Source organism: Sylvia atricapilla, chromosome W, assembly GCF_009819655.1.
Source record: "Sylvia atricapilla isolate bSylAtr1 chromosome W, bSylAtr1.pri, whole genome shotgun sequence".
Lineage (NCBI taxonomy): Eukaryota > Metazoa > Chordata > Aves > Passeriformes > Sylviidae > Sylvia > Sylvia atricapilla.
In genome coordinates, this window is record NC_089173.1 from 705,050 (window position 1) to 723,452 (window position 18,403).

General features: G+C 44.6%; 1 protein-coding gene across 2 annotated transcripts in view; it reads left to right on the forward strand.

Annotated features, from left to right (window-relative positions):
* The window catches only part of LOC136373329 (serine/threonine-protein kinase 26), a 45,822-nt gene that overhangs the window by 21,973 nt on the left and 5,446 nt on the right, over positions 1 to 18,403 (forward strand). Inside the window, exons 4-7 of one of the 2 annotated variants that reach the window (XM_066338226.1) lie at positions 8,884 to 8,976; positions 10,621 to 10,729; positions 10,817 to 10,974; positions 17,766 to 17,951. In XM_066338226.1, the coding sequence (XP_066194323.1) occupies positions 8,884 to 8,976; positions 10,621 to 10,729; positions 10,817 to 10,974; positions 17,766 to 17,951 (546 nt within the window). The remainder of the gene's footprint in view (positions 1 to 8,883; positions 8,977 to 10,620; positions 10,730 to 10,816; positions 10,975 to 17,765; positions 17,952 to 18,403) is intronic. The other variant, XM_066338227.1, reaches the window with a different exon arrangement.

The following is an 18,403-nucleotide window of genomic DNA, read 5'->3' on the forward strand; positions in this document are numbered from 1 at the left end:
ACCGAGAGCCTTAGCTGCAGCCACCCAAGGTAAAAACACTGAGACTGCTAGTCTCTTTCCTTTATTCCAATTAGTAATTTGGCTGTTGCAGTTTTCATTAAATTCATTATATTATCTTTTTGGGATGCCAATTTCCCTTTTTGTTCCCAATTTTGAAGTACAGTTATGTTTAGGGTGAGGGTAGTAAGCTGGCCAAGGGTATAAGGACCCCCTTGAAGGCGTGAGGGGATCCCAGCCCATACCCAGTCTCCACAGATAAGAAACACTCCCCAGGGCAACGCTTTGGGATGGAGTGAGGACGAAGAAGGTGTAAGACTGGTGTAATTGCACCAATTTGGAGGATTATAAATTTTGTTGATTTGCATTACATCTTTTCTATAGGTGGACCTAATATGGTCAAGTTTGGTCCAGTGCTGGCCATATCGTTTATAATGAAATTGAATGCAGTAATGAGCTTTGGAGGACCCCAACAAGTCCAATTCCTGGGGTTCCTCTGGTGCTTTTGGTAGGATCTTGGTCCACTTGTCCCAAGTGTCCACTGGGTTGGGTTTCTTACCTGCATACAAGTATTCATTTGCTGCTAAAGGAATCCCTACCAGGCACGTCGACAGTGGGTTGTCTAGGCTGCCCGTGGACAGGCATGGGTTGTATTGTTGTAAAGTCTTTGCCAGTGTGACCCAGATGTTCTGATTGGGCTGAGGGACGATCCACGCAACAACTGATGGAAAGGTGAGGAGCATCCAGAGCGCTATGGTGAATAGTTGATGGTCTACTGCCATCGGGAACATAGTAGAGCATCAGGGAAGACAGGTTATTCTGTGGGATTAAAAAGACAAACTTGCAACTGAGCAACTGGGGAGATATATAACTTATAACCTTACCAACTCCTTAAATCCTCCCATGGCATTCCCGTTTTTTATTTTAAATTAGAGGAGCATGGGAAGAAAGGAGAGGTATTGATGAGATCACTTAACCAATGACAGCTGAGCAGGTAATATATCTTAAGTCTGGTAAAAGTCCAAATGTTGTGGATTTATAGTTTATCTGCAGTTGGCTCGGTCCAGTGTTTCTTTTTCTTCCTTCTCTGCCAAGCTGCTTGTGTCTGGTCCGGTAGTTCCTCCTGTGGTTCTTCAGGAGTTTCTCTGGGTCCTACATCTGGTGGTATGACATAGGGTTTGATGTTCTTGCCAGGAATCCACCTTGGGCCTAACCCTGTAGACACACAAGCATACCCTCTCCCCCAGGTTATTAATGGAAAGGGCCCCATCTCATTACTTGCTTGGATTCGGGGTCCTTGATCAGCACAGGCGGCTTCTCCGAGAGCTGAGCTCTGCTAGTGTTTGAGAAGTGCCTGACAAGGGGGAATTTGGCTCCATAAATGAGTTATTAAGAAAACTGATGACATAAAGAGCCTTGCATAGTCTTTCTATGCTTGATAGTGTTTCAACTCGCCCATGCTGCTGATCAAGGACTCTCTTGAGGGTGCGGTGAGCCCTCTCTACACTAGATTGTCCCGTTGGGGAGTGGAGTATGCCGGTGGTGTTTTTCACCCCCCATTGATATAGGAACTGTTTAAATTTTTGGGAGGTGTAAGCAGGACCATTTTCTGGTTTTATGGCTTGGGGAATGCCCAGGGTGGAAAACGCTAGGAGGAAATGCCGGATAACTGTTGTATTTCTCTGGGGAATGGTTTTTTCCCCAGAGCCCCTGGAGCTTGCAACCCTATAGTTTGACCCTTCCTTCCTTTCTGGACCTAATTGGCTGAGTTCCAGCCATCCCCCTTGGCAGGAGCCTTGATAAGGTCCTGCTCTTCCTCTTCTCGCTCTCTTACTTCCTGGGGTCCTCTCTTGCCTCCTGGGTCCCCTCTTGCCTCCTGGGGCCCTGCCTCCTACCCTCTGGGCCCTTGCCTCTTGGCCCTCCTGCCTTCGCCTCCCCGCATGGAATAAACGTCTTGGATCAACCCTGGGGGTAAGAGCCTCTTTTGGAATCTTTTGCCCTGGTCCCCTCGAAGCATTTCCCCCAAAGCCTCCCAAGAAACAGAGCTAGCCCCGGGGGGCTGCAGGGGAGTGCTTCAGATAACATCCTTGGCCTTTTCTCCTGCGTGGACCGATAGGAATACAGCCCCAGAGAAGCTGTCGATAGACACATGTATATATTTGAGTCTCCCAAAAGGAGCATAATGGGTAACATCCATTTGCCACAGTTGTAAACTCTCAAGGCCCCGGGGATTAACCCCAGTCCCCATAGATGGCAAAGCAAAATCCTGACAATTGGGGCAGGAGTCCACAATTGCTCTTGCCTGTTCTCTTGTGATTTTAAACATATGAACAATGGCTGGTACATTTTGGTGGAAAAACTGATGGCTCAACTTTGCCTGAATAAAGATGTCGGGCAGGGTGGCCTATACTGTCATGGCTAAAGCATCTGCCTTCCAGTTACCCTCTGGAATTGGTCCTGGGAGGTTGGTGTGTGACCTCACATGCATAATGTGATATGGTTGTTCTCGGTGGGAGAGGAGATATTAATTTCGCGAGCAAGCTGTATAAATTTGAATTTGATACCTCTTTTATTAAAAGAATGTTCTGCTCTTTCAGCTATCCCAGCAACATAGGCCGAATCAGCAACCAAATTCAAGGGTTGATTGAACTTCTCAAAGGTTCTGATAATAGCTGCTGATTCTGCAATTTGTGGGGATCCCTGAACAATCTGAACATCAGACTCTCACTCCTGAGTGTTAGGATTCTTCCAAGTCATAACTGACTTGTGGGATCCTCCGGAGCCATCAGTAAAAACAATCAGTGTCTTTAAAGGAGTTCAACTCTTTTAATGATTTTGGGACTAAATTAAAACATGCATTAAATAGTTTATGTTTTGTTAGGTGGATAGAGATTTGACCTGGGTAGCTGTCAAGGGCGAACTGGAGGTGTTCATTGGTCTGGAGCAAAGCTTCCAGACTACCTAATGTCAATGGAAGGTAAATGCATGTGAATTCACACCCCACCAGGGTCTGGAGGTGTGCTCTGGCCTTTACGATGAGCTGAGCCATCAGCTCCTAGGGTGTTGTAATGGTTTTATTTGGTTGGTATAATTGGAACACCCACTGTGATTAAAAGCTGGTCCCTCAGAGTGGGGACCCACTGGAAAATGAGCCCATGAAACTGGGGTGACTTACTCAAGGTGACAAATTGGAAAGGGAGGGTAGGATCAGTGCGGTGGGCTTGTCTCGTGGACAGTGCCTCTGATACCTTTTGTATCACTACCTGGGCCTCTGGTGTGATAGTTCGTGGCGAGTTGAGGTCATCGCAGCCTCGCAGGAGTTTGAAAAGCGGCACAAGGTCCTCGGTCATGATCTCCAGCAGCGGACGAACCCAATTTATGCTGCCACACAGCTGATGAAGGTCTCTTAGGGTCCTTGGGTTGTCCTTCATGGTGAACTGCTGGGCTACGATAGTCTGCTTGCCAATTCAGAGTCCAAGGTAAGTCCACAGGCAGGTGCACTGAATCTTTTCTTTGGCGATCTCAAATCCTGCTCCTTCAATAGCTTGAATAGTCTTTTTGAGGACAATCTCCAAATAATAGTCAGTTTCACAGCATATTAAGATGTCATCCATATAGTGAAAAATCATGGCATCAGGGGATTTTTCTCGGATGGGCGAGAGAATGCAGGCGACAAACATTTGACAAATAGATGGAGAAATTTTCATCCCTTGAGGTAGAACTTGCCATTGATACCTTTTTAGAGGGGCTTGTCTATTAATTGATGGGACAGAAAATGCAAATCTTGGAGCATCTCTGGGATGGAGAGAGGCATGTTTAAAAAGCAGTCTTTAATATCAAGTACTGCGAATTTCCAATCTCTTGGGAGCATTGAGGGTGAGGGTAGGCCAGGCTGCAGGAGGCCTTTGTCCTCAATGACCTCATTGATCTTTCTGAGGTCTTGCAGGAGCCTCCACCTTTCTTTGCCTGGTTTACAAATGACAAAGACAGGGGTGTTCCAAGGGCTAGTGGATGGTACTAAGTGGCCCTTGGACAACTGCTCCTGCATGAAGGACTCGAGTGCCTTTAACTTTGTTTCTGAAAGGGACCATTGATCCACCCACACTGGCTCTTCAGATTTCCATGTGAGTGGTGGGGTGGCACACTCCACAGTGGCCCCAGCTAGAAATCCCATGGTGGTGAGGGGATTTCCAGCCTGACTTCCCATTGGGACAATAGGTCCCTGCCCCATAAAGTAACGGGTGCCTTTATTACGAATGGTCTTACTGTGGCAACTTGACCCTCAGGACCCTCAATAACGATTGTCTGTTTGCTCTGCATAGAGGTGGCAGCTCCTCCTGTCCTAGAGATGACTCCATTGGTTTGCACCAGTTCCCAGCACTGTGGCCACTTAGAGCAAACAATGATGGTCATATCTGCTCCGGTATCTGCCACACCTAAAAGATAAACTTTGTCCCCTTTGTTAGACAAGCCACAATCTATAAGAGGTCTGTCCTGGCCCACAATCTCTGCCCAAAAAACCACAGGATTTTTCGGCATAATGTCAGTCCAGGTGGGTAGGAGAAAAGTTTGGGTGATGGGTGTGCCCTTATGCAAAAACCAAGGTGGGTCCACACACAGGACAGTCACAGTAATCTCATCCCTTGGTCCCACTGTTTGGACTTCTGAAAGTACATGTAAACTGTCTGGTCCGTTAATAGAGTCCTCTATGAATAAAATGTCCCTTGGTCCATCAGAGGGCTCAAATTTCCCAATTGGAATGTGGTAGACTGCCTCATCATCGAATTGGATGGAAAGGGCGCTTACCAGCGTGTGTAGATGATCTCTCGTCACCTCGACTCTCCAAGATGGTGGGGAAAGAGGGATGGAATGGCCTGGCATTTGGTGTTATAGTGCGGGACCATCCCGCTCTTGGCCAGAAGTTTCCCTGGTGCTGCTGGTAAGATGGATGATGTTGGACCTGCTGGTGGTATTGGAACTGGGAACAATGTTTAAAATGTTCCTTACAGTCTTGGCATGCAGTGGAGGGGTGTTTCTGCAGAAAGTCTTTAGTACATTCCACCTGGAGGTGACCCAGTTCACTGCACTTAAAGCATCTCATTTTTTTTTTTATTCTGTGCCATGAAAGCTGCAGCCACTCCTTTACTGACTGCCAGGGCTACCGTGTGTTCCATAGTTGTCAGACGAGTATAGGCTTCCACCATCTGTTGTATGGTGGGTTCAGGGTCTAGAGGGAACGCTCTTATAATTTTCTTGCATTCAGCATTAGCATTAGAAGCTGCTAGTTTGCTGAGCAGCTCCTCTAGCCTGTGGGCAGTCAATTTGCTTATCAATAGTGTCTCTGAGCCTGTCTATAAATTTTATAAATGTCTCATCAACACCTTGGCAAATATCAGAAAAGTTTTGTTGTGAGGGGGTGCCATCTGGTGTTTGGAATAAAGTGTTTTGAGCAGCGTTTTTAGTGTCTTCCAGAACTGCCCTGGGGATATTTTGTTCCTGTTCTTGTGGTTTTTCGAAGTCACCCTCTCCACTTAATTATTCTAGTGTAAAATGGACCCATCCATTCTCACTTCTGTAGTTTTTGAATAATGCTTTTAGTTGTTTTTTTCTAAATTGATTCCCACAGGAGGAGCTCCGTGGGTGAGAGGAGGAGGGACATAACATGCTGAAGGTCATGTGGCACAAGGACATGCGCCAAGAAAGTCACTTGTAAAAGGTTTATAAAATAGGGTGACCTCCTCTCATAATCTTTACATGCCTTACATAATTCTTTAAATTCCCCGTATGGAATGGACTCCCACTTAGGGTTCCTCCCTCTTTTAAATATAACTGAGGCTGCTAGGATTTTCAGCTTTTCAGCTATATCCCAATCACTCTCCCAAGCTGCTTGCTTTCGTACCTCTGCCTAGTGATCCTCAGAATCACTATCCGAATCCGAGGAGTCACTGCCCTCCTCTAGAGAGGAGGGAGATCTGCTGGCATGGGCACGAGAGCTCCGGCTGACTGGCAAGGCCTGGTGCTCGGGGCCTTTGGTATCCAAGATGGCTGCCTTCTGGTCAGTTTCACTCCCAGTTCCCATGCTTCTAGCATGGGAACTGGGAGTGGCCAGATTGGGGGAGGCGAGGCCTGTGCAAGGGAGGGGCTTCCCAGTGGAAAGGGAGGGTCTCGACATGGGGGCAGAGCCCAATGGAAGAGTGGGAGAGGGGAAGGGCAGAGGAAGATCCCAGGCGCCATTTTGTGTTGTAGAGGCAGTAAAATTTGGCACCAAAGTGTTCAAAATGGCAGATCCTCCCATGAGGCCGGCATCATTTTGAGCCATAGAACTCAATGAGGGAACTGGGTAACTGGGCATAGGAAGGAGGGTCAGGTTAGAACCCAGACTGGCATGATCAGTGCCAGCCTAAGGAGGGGACAGAGGAGGACGAGAAATGGCAGAAGGCAGGTAGCACTCCTGCGCCTTCAGGCGGTTTCTGTCTCCAGACCGCTCCTGAGGGGATGAGGGAACAGGAACACAGGGGGAGGAACAGGATAACTGGGGTAATAACTGGGGTACCGAACTTTTAACATTCCCCAAACTCTCCCCCATACCCTCAATCACTTCATATACAGAACAAAAAATCGGATCAAACTTTCCAACCCAAAAATCCCACTCAGCTTGTAAAACATATAACTTTTTCCCAACATTGTCCCAAAATTCAACCAAAGAAAACGATTCCAGCGTAATATCCGTAGAATACTTAAAAATCCAATGAACAAAAAACTTTAAATGCCCCTTAGAAAACTTAAAACTATTTTGAACAAGGGTATCATAAATTGAAGATAAACTTCCCGCTGCTGGATGGTGAATTTTGCTCCCATCTCGCTCTTTCTCCCTCCCACAGGATTAAAATGCGAAAATAAAATAAAAATGTGACCCTCACTGCAACACACTTACCACACTGGTCGGCCAAAAGAAGGATCCTGTGGGGGTTTCACCAATGCAGCCAATCTTTGATGGCAGAGGGTTGCCGGCTGACCCTTCAGGAAATTCCCCAGAAAACTGGAGTTTTCCCTCAGGGAACTGGAACACTCAAATGCAGCTTATGTCCAGTGGCAGTGGCCACTTGGAGACGCTTTCCAGGAGCCCACGGAAGGCCCCACAGTCGAGCACCAATTTGTAGCGGTGTGGTGTGGATGGTGAGATGCCACTACACCTCCCCAAAAGCGTCTCTTCTCAGGAAGCTGCTCGGGTGGGCACATGAACCATCACTCAAGTCCACACACACACACCCCATGGCTAGCTCAGTGAGTGAAAGGCAGGAAGGGTCTTCTGTATAGAGTTCCAGCAGGGTTTATTGCAGCCACACACCAAAAGGGATCCAGGGACAAAAGACAAAGTTCAGTGGAGTGTCCAAGGTTAAGTATGGGGGTCAGGAGCCAATGATCTGAGGGCAAAGGGCAACAACCAATAGGGAATATGAGGGCGGACAATCAGTGCTACAAAAACCAATGGGGAAACAGGGAAAGGAGAACCCTCTAGAACTGGGACATATATCAACAATAGAGGTGGGCAAGGCCAGCAGGCCAATGGGAAAAGCAAAACTGAGATAGATTAACATAGTGCGGCAGAGCACCATGGGGGGAAGCCTTTTTCTCTCACCCTAAGTGATGAAGCATTCTCGAAGCCTATGGTAGATTCCTCCAGGGCATTGCCCTGGAAGTTCCCCTGATAGGCTCAAGGGCTTCCACACACACCCAATTATAGTGGATTGTAGCAATTTCTTTGAGACATTGTTTGAGATGTCTTTGAGACTTACTCATTTTCACCCTGTACTGTTTTCCAGTAATAGTCAAATCCTCCAAACATGTCTGGTAACTACAATGTTTGCCTTGAACAGGGAGTGCCTTGCCGGTCTTCTGAGCTGACAAAGTTGGGCTTTATAAAAACTGCTAAAATTAGCCAGCCCTTCCCTGCTGAGGTCATAATATTGGAATAGACTCTCATAAATGGTGTGGGTTTTACATTCAGTATAAATCTAATAGAGCACACTTTGTTAGGATAATTTGATGTGGTGCTTTCAGAAATTCCACCTTTATTTCCTTGCTGAGTTTTCTTTAGATTTCCATCGCTGGGCAGACCATAGAGTGGGAAATATACAATGGAGAATGCAAGAGGCTTTAAAGAGTACTCCTGCCCTAAGCTTGTGCTCTGTAATGAGGAACTAGCACTGGTAAATATTTGCTGGAAACTTATACAGTGTGTGTGGTACTTCATCAACTGTGGTTCAGTTGAGTAATTTTAATAAGTGGGTTTTATTTTAAATAAATATATTTATTCATGGAATTTTCTAGAGTAGTACCACAGATTCATATTTGAGTTTTGTCTTTTGAGGGGACTCTGGCAAGGAAGTAGTCTGTAGATTTGCTACCAGGTGTTTCCAACTTTGTTTTTATGAACCAGCCACCATTTGCAGTGACAAGCTGAGGACAAAGTCAGCACCTAGAAATCAGTGTTAGCACAATTTGTCAGTTCTAGAGGTTGAGACATCTCCACAGAGGAAGTGCAGAAATTCACATATTCTCAAGGTCCATTTTAAATAATTATTTGTATTTAATTAAAACTTAAAGCACTGCCTGATCACTTTTCCCCTCTAAGTTCTGTTCCTTTAAGTGAAATAATTTTAGATACTATCTTGCAGAAATTGGTTAGTAGTGATGGTGTTTTTTCATTTTTTTTAAATACAGAAGTCAAACTTAATAATTAACATTTTAGATTTCAGAGGAACTGTATGATAATTCTACAAGAAGTAATTGCATGCAACTAGGTGATTAATGAGACTCTCTATTTGCCTTTTCCTAAGAGTGTGCTGATAGTCTATTGAAATATATATAAATTTTTTATGGCAGCCTTGGACTTTTGACAACTCATGCCTTCCTATACAGGGCACAAAACTATGGATAATAATGGAATACTTGGGTGGAGGGTCAGCTTTGGATCTTGTAAGTATATGATTTTTTTTTTTTTTTTTTGCATTATAAGTATCAGTGAACATGATTTCATTGTGGTTTTTATATCACTTTATAAAAATAAGTACCTGGAGGCAGTTGATATTACATCACTGCTATGTGGTAATGCTCCAAAAAGTGTGAATTTGAATGGTAGTTCTGTCACATTGAATTCATGTTAATTTTTCTTTTAGCATTTGTCTCTAAGCATTAGGAAGCATCCATTTGTTCTTAGTCAAATGAAGCAATGGGTTTTTTTTTTTTTTTTTTGTTTGAGAAGTCATTTTATTGCTGTATGTTTGGTGGGGTTTTGGGTTTGGGGTCCTCTGTCCATCGCTTCACACCTCCTCCAAGTATAATTCATTACATTTCAGTAAAAAATGTTTCCTTTAGGTTTGGATCTCAGGAATGAAAAAGGAGTGTGTCCACAGACAGTTAATTTTAACTGGTTAAAAGATGTTGGGTTTTCCATGTTCAGGTATTTTCAGTTAAGCATGAAAGTGCCTTTTACTTCAGATAGTGTGGCATTCATGGTGGATGTAGCCTGGAGAGTGCACAAGCACAGTCCAGTGAGTGTGGATGTGGTTTCCCCATGGTTTCAGCGCAGCTCTGCCTCAGCTACAATACTACAGATCCACCCTTTCCTGTAAGATAATATAGCTCTGTCTTTGTGTGATTCTGAAGGGAAAATATCATGTCTTCACTATTACAGAATGGTAACAATTATGTATTTGCTAACAGGGGTCCTGTCTGTGAGAGTTGAAGTATGTGCTTGACTTCACAAATTATTTAAACTTCTTTATGAAATCACATCACATCAACTCATCAAAAGCATAGTAATTAGGTGTAATGTGGTAGTATGTAGCTCTAGAACTTGGCCCTTTTGAGAAAGGAGCTATGGGGTACTCTAACACTTTTGAGTAATTGATTGTATTCTGTGGAGTATCAGAAACAGGGAAGTAGCTTTTACTAGTGCCAATTTAAATCACTGAACCTGTAGAAGAATAAAAATTTAGAAGAATAAAGTTTAAGTTTTGCCTCTCCATAATTTCATGGTGTTCACTGTTTTGGTGCTGTGTTGTTGGTATTTTTTTGATCACTCACCTTAATTTCTTTTGTTTTGTTTGCATAGCTTTTTAATGTGCAAAGTTTATACTTAATCCATTAGCAGCTTTATAGTAGCATGTTATGTTCTTGATACAAAAGCAAGCATGGAATCAAAAAGGCTGGGACAAGTAAAAACTACATCATTAAATTTAAAACCCACAGTTAACAGATTAATCTATTTTGAAATTGGTTTTCTTAATTTACTTAATCTAAATTGCAAAATTCAGTCTGCTGAGTTTGCTGCCTGTAGGGAAATACAACTTTGTGGAAAGTTAGTTGTTGCTTTTCTTGTGCTTTGCATGCTGAGGGGAGCACAGGCATTGCAAGTTTGAGGAGTAACAGCATTTTCAGTGATCATTCCAGTGGCACCTATTTCAATTAGAATATTAACATATTACATTGAATATTTCATTAATTTTGTTAGTTCTTTACTTTAAAAAAATGTGTCAAGTTTAAGATTTAATTTAATCAAAGCAAGGCAAAAATTAGATACTAAAACTGAAATTATTTTAACGTGTCTTTTTTCTGAAGCTCCGTGCTGGCCCATTTGATGAATTCCAGATTGCTACTATGCTAAAGGAAATCTTGAAAGGTCTTGACTACCTACACTCAGAGAAGAAAATTCACAGGGATATAAAAGGTGTGCAACATTTCAAATGTTACTTTGTTAAAGCCTTTAAAAACAATAAAACAGTATTCTAATTATTATGTTATTTCCCCTTGGCAGCTGCCAATGTCTTGTTATCAGAACAAGGTGATGTTAAGCTTGCTGATTTTGGAGTTGCTGGGCAGCTAACAGACACACAAATTAAGAGAAATACCTTTGTTGGAACCCCGTTTTGGATGGCCCCTGAAGTTATTCAGCAGTCAGCATATGATTCAAAAGTAAGTATGAGAGTAGAGCATATTTTTTTTTATCTGATTATCCAACAGCATTTATTTTGGTTTTTTGATTTTAGCTCTATCAGTATGGGGAGAAAAAAAAAAGTAGATTTGAAATTGCAGGGTTTCAAATAATAAAATTAAAAGTAAAATTAAATTTGTTTTATACAGTAGTTACATATCATTGTACTCAGGTGCAAAGTCACCAAGTAAAATGATGATGTAATGTCTCTTCCAGAGGAACTCCCTGAATATGGGGTGGTTGGTTGATTTGGTTTCAGTTTGATGTTTTGCATTTAATTCAAACAGTAATAAAGTACTCACAAAGTAAAATGCCACCAGAACATGGCAATTTATTTAAAACCAAGATGGTGGCCAAAATGTTAATTTCTTCTCACATTTTTATACACAGCTCTGGATATAATTTCTCAAATGGTATTTCTGAGGATCCATGTAATGCTGAAAATTTTAGCACAGGTCTTGAGAAGCTAAAAAGTAACTTGGTGGCTGTGGCTTTGTAGCATTATGGTACCTTGTGTGTTTCTTTGTCATGAGAGCTCTTGATGGATGACTAATTGCAAAGGAGAGTTTCCCTATGTGAACTAGCAGTAGAAAAGCAGAGTTCTTCCATGTTTTTGTGAGAGTTGAGAACTGGTGCTAGAAATGACAATAAGAAGGGAACAGTCCCCTCTTCTGTGTGTAAAACCACAAGATGTCCTAGAGCGTGTGGTTGGTGAAACAGCAGCATGTTTCAGTCTGGCATTAGACTTTCCAGACTCTGTAGATAAAACCATAAAATAGGATCAAGAGAATATAAATCTTGGTATGTGTGAAGTAATACTGTACTTATGTGATGTGCATATAAAGAAAAAAACTGTTGGGTATCTGAAGTGTCCTGAAAACATTCACAGACCTGGAGAATTTCCCAGGATCAGTCAGACTTGAAGGAATTTTTGTACTTGTCACAAGGGTTCTTGCTGATAAAAAAATTGGAATTCTGTTTAGGGTTTCAGTGGTCCCATTGTAATGTGTTCCCTAGAGCATTTTGGAAAAGCTCTCTACCCTGCTTTAAAAATGTGTGTTGGCCAGTCAGATTGGGAATAATTCTTCTGCTTGCCCTCTGTATAGATCAGCTTTACCACCCCTTCATTTACATTTCCCCAGCAACCTAATTTTTTGCCTTCCATATCTCTTCAGTGTGTTGCAAGAGCAATGTCTTCTCCCTTTTTTTCCATGCCAGTAGGCTGGTGGGAGAGCACAGAAGATGCAAGCCTTTGGTAGAAGAGATGAAGGATTTGGATAGGCTACACTTCAATTTCTAGACAAATAGCAATGACTATTTTGGTATCTGGACTGAATTTTGATCTTTGTTCTTCTCTCTCTAATCCAAAAGGCTGGAAAATAAACTAGAAATTCATACATTTTAGTAGTGCCAGAGATGTGTAAGCCCCGTCTCTTCTTTCAAATAATTTTGCACCAATATACAGTTGTTTGTTATGGTATTTCAGTAATAAACAGTGAGTTAGTTTAATTCTTTGCTATAAAGTACAGCTATTTTAAGTCTTGTGAACAAAAAAGGAATATTGGAGGGATGCAAATTGTAATCCTTGTTTACTCTATGGCCAGTTTTGGTTTATGGTTCTGTGCCAAGTGTAGTCGACTATTGCCAAACACTTTTTAATTGAGAAACACCTTTAGTGATCTAAGTAGCTAATGTGGCTCATCTAAAAAGATGCAAGTAATAATATATTTCACTTGGGAAAAAAATCAAAATCAGGAAAGAATTTTAGAATACTAGTATTTTACATATAATATCAAAATATACTATGTTTTGATACAAAGGCAGAATTTGTTTATGCTTGCTTTTAGCCAAAATAAATGGTACTTCATTATTTTTCTGACTTACACTGTGAACTTGGTGCTTCAAGTGGTGTTTCAAGTCTTGACTAGTTGTCAATAATTCTCCAGCTAAATTCATCAAGCAGTCTGTTAGGAAAGAAGTGATTCCCTGCTGGATTTGATTCAGCTTTCTGCCTTGTTCCTTTAGAGTGAGCTGTCAAACAAGGTTGGATACCTAAACAAACTCTGAATTAGACATAGGAAATTTGTGGCAATTTGTCATTAAAATATGAAAAAAATCAAAGGAAGATCAATATTTCTGAAGCTTTTCCAAAAGCGTGTAAATTTAGGTGTCCATTTAACTTGCTGGCAGTGTTAGAACACCAACTGCAACAAAATTTATTATCAAGATGTTTGTCATTAAAGACTGATTAAGTCAGCCAGGTCTTTGTGAGTCAGGTGTTACGGAAGTGTTAGAAAGGAATGTTTGCGTTATCTACTTAGGCCAACATTAATTTTATTGTATAGATGCATTTGTCGCAGTCTGCTTATTCTGCCACAGTGGAGGCTTTGGTATTTAGACATACAGCACGACATCCACTTTACTTTCATGAGTGGGTTGGGCCATGCAACAGACGCAGAGTACCAATATGGTAGACGGTTGCAAAGACCTTTATTAAGTAAAAAGTTCAGTTTATATACTCTCGGATCTTCTACTACGTCAGAAAGGATATTGCCACACTTCCCGGGTTAGCAGTTGGAGTGGAAAAGTACTGGCACATGTTAGTAGAGGGTCTACATTCCTTTTAGGGATAGCTTATCTTAAGAGGGGGTTGGGGTATGCTCTTTTCCTCTCCGTTACAGCCCGAGATCTTCCGCTCGTCGCCTGTCCCTATCCAACCACATCTCCCCCCCCCCTCTCACAAAAGAACGAGGTAGTTATACATATATATATATATAGATATAGGCACTAAATGAGGTAGAAGGTTAGGATTTAACAAGGGAAAAAGGAGTTTGGAAACCTGAGTAAGTTTTTGCCAGGCAAGTTTGGAAATCTTGTGACTGGCAATTTTAAATTCACAGCATTTCATGTTGGCCTATGAACAGAATGTTAGTCTGATCTAGGCGAGCTTTGACAAATGAGACTATCTTGTTCAGCAGGCATGGTCCGAAGGTAACAGCTAGAAGTAGCATTGCCAATGGGCCTACCAAGGTGGATATTAAAGTGGTTAACCATGGGGATTGGTTAAACCAGGATTCGAACCAGCCTTGCTGAGCTTCCCTATCTTTCTGTCTCTGAGCCAGTCTGTTTCAGAGTTCAGCCATGGAGTCTCTGACGACTCCGGTGTGGTCTGCATAGAAGCAGCATTCCTCTTTCAAGGCAGCACACAGACCTCCCTGCTGCATGAACAGGAGGTCCAGTCCTCGCCTGTTCTGCAGGACCAATTCTGAAAGCGAAGAGACTGACTTCTCCAAGTAGGAAATGGACTTCTCAATCCTCTGCAGGTCCTCATCTATAGTCATTTGTAGCTGAGACAGACCCTGGTGTTGTGTTGCCAGGGCTGAGACACCTGTCGCGGTGCCGGCTGCTCCCAAGCCGAGCAACATTGCGATAGTTACACCTGTCAATATCTCTCTTTTGTGGAGCCTGTTGGATTCTTCGAGAAGGCTGTACATTTCTTCGTCTGAGTGGTACAGGACCCTAGGAACAATCAGAACTTGGACACAGAAATCGTTAGAATCATCAAACTTGGGAAGAAATACACACAGACTTACTCCAGACCTCTGACAAACCCACATTGCAGATGTAGCAGGGATTACCCACTTGTTATTCTTTCTGTTAGGCTTTACAACTCTGGTGCAGACATTCCCTTTTCGCTCCGCTAGGGTTGCACTACCAAAGCATTTGCCTCGGCCTGAGACCTGGCTTAGGGTGATGCCTCTGCGAGGTGTGTCCCATCAGCACTGGTGAGGTGCATCAGCGGCGGAGTAACTGAATGGGGTGTTTAAAGCAACTCCTTCATAGAAAGGGGGTTGGACATCATAACAAAGCCAACAGGAATTGGTTAGGTTAGGGTTAGATTCGTTCAGGGATAGGAAGGTAGCTTCTAACATACGAAGAATTGGTTTAGGTCTGACCTGTTTGGCCACACTTCAGGCATGCCATGACATTGGTTATGGTATGAACTGCTGCCTGCATGAGTATTAGGTGTTCTTCCTTTACCACATGCTTGATCATGTCAGCTAAGCTAGCTCCTGCTGGGAGAGAGCGCAGGATTTCCTTGGTTACAGTATTACACTGTTGTTTTAAGCAATCTGTCACCACAGGTCCCCTTGCAGCTGCAGGCAGAGTAGATGAATCAATTGCAGCTTGTAATTGATCCACAAAATGTGTAAAACTCTCACTTTCCCCCTGTTTGATCGTTGACCATGGTGTGAGCTTGTCCACTACCCGAGAGGCTGCTCTTATTGCCTCCCTAGCTGCTCTGGTTGTTGCTTTCACCTCCTCTGCTGTGAGGTGTGCGGCTTGATTTTGGGGCGTGGCCACATTGTCATGTTTGCCAAGCAGCCTGGACAGGGTAGAGCCATGGAGAGGCTGTCCCTGCCCTGAGGCTTGAGCTAGGGCAGCTGCGCACGAGTTGGACCACTCCTGCTGAAATACAATCAGCCCTGCCCCATCAAAAAACATACGGGTTATTTGTGAGATATCAAAAGGCAGCATATCATCATTGCTAAAAAGACCATCGATCAGTGTGGACACCAGGGCTGAATTAATTCCCTTTTCCTGCACCGCTTTTACCACAATCTGCACTTCTTTTGTACTCAGCGGGGTGTAGGCGCGTCTTTGGTTCTGTCTGGAACCAGAGACCCTTACCGGGAAGGCATGTATCGCAGCCGCGGGTTCCCATTCGGCGCAGGCTAATTTTATTTTCCCCCAATCGGTTAATTTGCACTGAGTTTGTTCCCTTACATTGTTAAAAGCCTTGCTCGGTTTCGCTGTAAACTTTATAAATTCTGTTATCTCCGTTTCCGAATCGGACTCGGAGCTCTCTGTGGAGCTAGCCGCGGAGCTGTAGCTTCCTTCCATGTCGGAAGTGAACTGGTGATAAGCTTCCGTTTTGCCATGCCGTTTCGTCGGGCTCCGCCCCCGTTCCGCCTTCCGCGGGTGGGTTCGGGCGTCCCCTCGGCTTTGACTCCATTCCGCCTCCCGCGCCCGGCCCCCCCTTCCGCCCGGGGGTGATGCCGGCGCCTTTCGCGGGGGTAGTCCCACGTTCCCCCCTTGGGCTCACCCCCTCCCTTACTAGGTGACATTTGGAGAGGACCCTGACCGCGTGTTCGCCCCCCCCCGCTCTCCCGCGCATGCGTTTTGTAGATCGGCGGCTCCGGATTTCCGCCGACCCCCCACGCATGCGCAGTCGCGGGGTTTTGCACTTCCGGGTTTCCATCGCCATGTGGCGCCCCCCCCCCCCGCCCCCGCTCCGGGTGACCGGCGCCATCTTGGCCACATGGCGGGGGGGGGTAGTGGAGATTGGTCGCCCCGCCCCCGCGCCGGACCGTCGGCACCATATTGGCCATATGGCGGGGGTGGGAGCCGGGGTGCCGCTGTGCCGGCGGCGGCGATAGCTATTTTTTTGGCGTCTCGCGCCTGCCGCGCGAGTTCTTCCCAGACGAGCCGCGCACGCTCCTCCGCCCGCCCGCGCCGCGACTCGGCGGCTGGAGGGGCTGCGGTTTCGGACCCCGCCGGCGAGCCGCCGCTCCGCGTGGGCGGCGCCGCCGCTGAACCCGGCGAAATGTCGCCGCTCGGACCCTGGACGCGGCGGGGAGGAACGATCGGGGAAACCACGGTTTTTTCGGGGGTGTTCGGATCTGGGGACTCCCGCGGGAGGGTTTGGGGTTCTCCCGTGGGCTCCGGGGCTTTTATGCATGCATTTGGGGAGGGGGGTAACGCGTCCGCTTCCCGCATTTCCCCTGGGGTTTCCGCGGCACTGTAACCCCCCCTTTCTCTTCTTGGGCTTCCCCATGGGGTCCCGCGCCCCCTCGGTCCCCTCTCCCCGGCTGCTTAGCCGCGAATAGACACGTTTTTGCAGCGTTCCAAGTTTCCTGTTCTTCCATTGCTTTCCGCAACACTTTCTCAACTTTTCCCCATGATTTTAAAACTTTTCCGCTGCCGGTGGCTTTTGTATCTTCAGCTAGAGCAATTGTATATCTCTCCCACCCCTCTGAATTTAATATGTCCAAGGGGCGTCTTATAACGCCTAAATCCGATAATCTTGCAATAGCAAGAAATAATTCCCTTTGGTCTCGCTGTTTCCAGTGGACCGCAACTGAACTCACGACCGTCGCTACGACTTCCATGTCGTCCGCGGGTCCCTGGGGCGTCCCCCGTTTTTCTTCTCCTTCGCAGTAGATCGAACCAGCCGACCCCTGCCCGCTGTGTCTTTTCCAAGCGTAGTTCCCGTCCTCCGAGTTATTCGTTCCCGGGTTTCGGCACCACTTGTCGCAGTCTGATTATTCTGCCACAGTGGAGGCTTTGGTATTTAGACATACAGCACGACATCCACTTTACTTTCATGAGTGGGTCGGGCCATGCAACAGACGCAGAGTACCAATATGGTAGACGGTTGCAAAGACCTTTATTAAGTAAAAAGTTCAGTTTATATACTCTCGGATCTTCTACTACGTCAGAAAGGATATTGCCACACTTCCCGGGTTAGCAGTTGGAGTGGAAAAGTACTGGCACATGTTAGTAGAGGGTCTACATTCCTTTTAGGGATAGCTTATCTTAAGAGGGGGTTGGGGTATGCTCTTTTCCTCTCCGTTACAGCCCGAGATCTTCCGCTCGTCGCCTGTCCCTATCCAACCACATGCATTATATGTGAAGATTTCAGTTATGGAATGAATGCAGTCATGACAGCCCATAATTTTGTACTAACAGTCCCTTTTCCCTCTCTCAGGCTGACATATGGTCACTGGGCATCACTGCAATTGAACTGGCCAAGGGGGAGCCTCCCAACTCGGATATGCATCCAATGAGAGTTCTGTTCCTCATTCCAAAAAACAATCCTCCCACTTTATTAGGAGACTTCAGTAAACCTTTTAAAGAATTCATTGATGCCTGTCTGAATAAGGACCCAACATTTGTGAGTAGATAAATGTGTGTGTGTGTAGATGTTTCAGTTTTTTCTGTTCTCCTATGCTTGTGAAGTATTTTGCTGGCATTGTGCATCATCAGTAATTGAAATAATCTTAGAGACTGTACTTTGCACTGTAAATTTTAGTGCTGCTTTTTAATATCTCTGTCTTTATTCTAGATTGTTTAGTTTAAAATACTCAAAAGGAGGAGGAAGAATGCTGAAAGAAATTATGGTGGCAGAGGCAGATTCCTAAAATGCACTCTAAACTAGGATAATGTCAGAAGAGAAGCTTTAACAGAGAGAATCATCTGAAATCCTTTTCTTTGGCACAGTTTTTGCTGTCTGAATTTAGCTTACAAGCAAATGCTACACTGGAGAGTTTTCATTAGTCATTTTCCTGGGTGTGACTTTCTAATGTAGAAGGATAAGCTGTATAGTCCATGGGTGACTTGATTGTA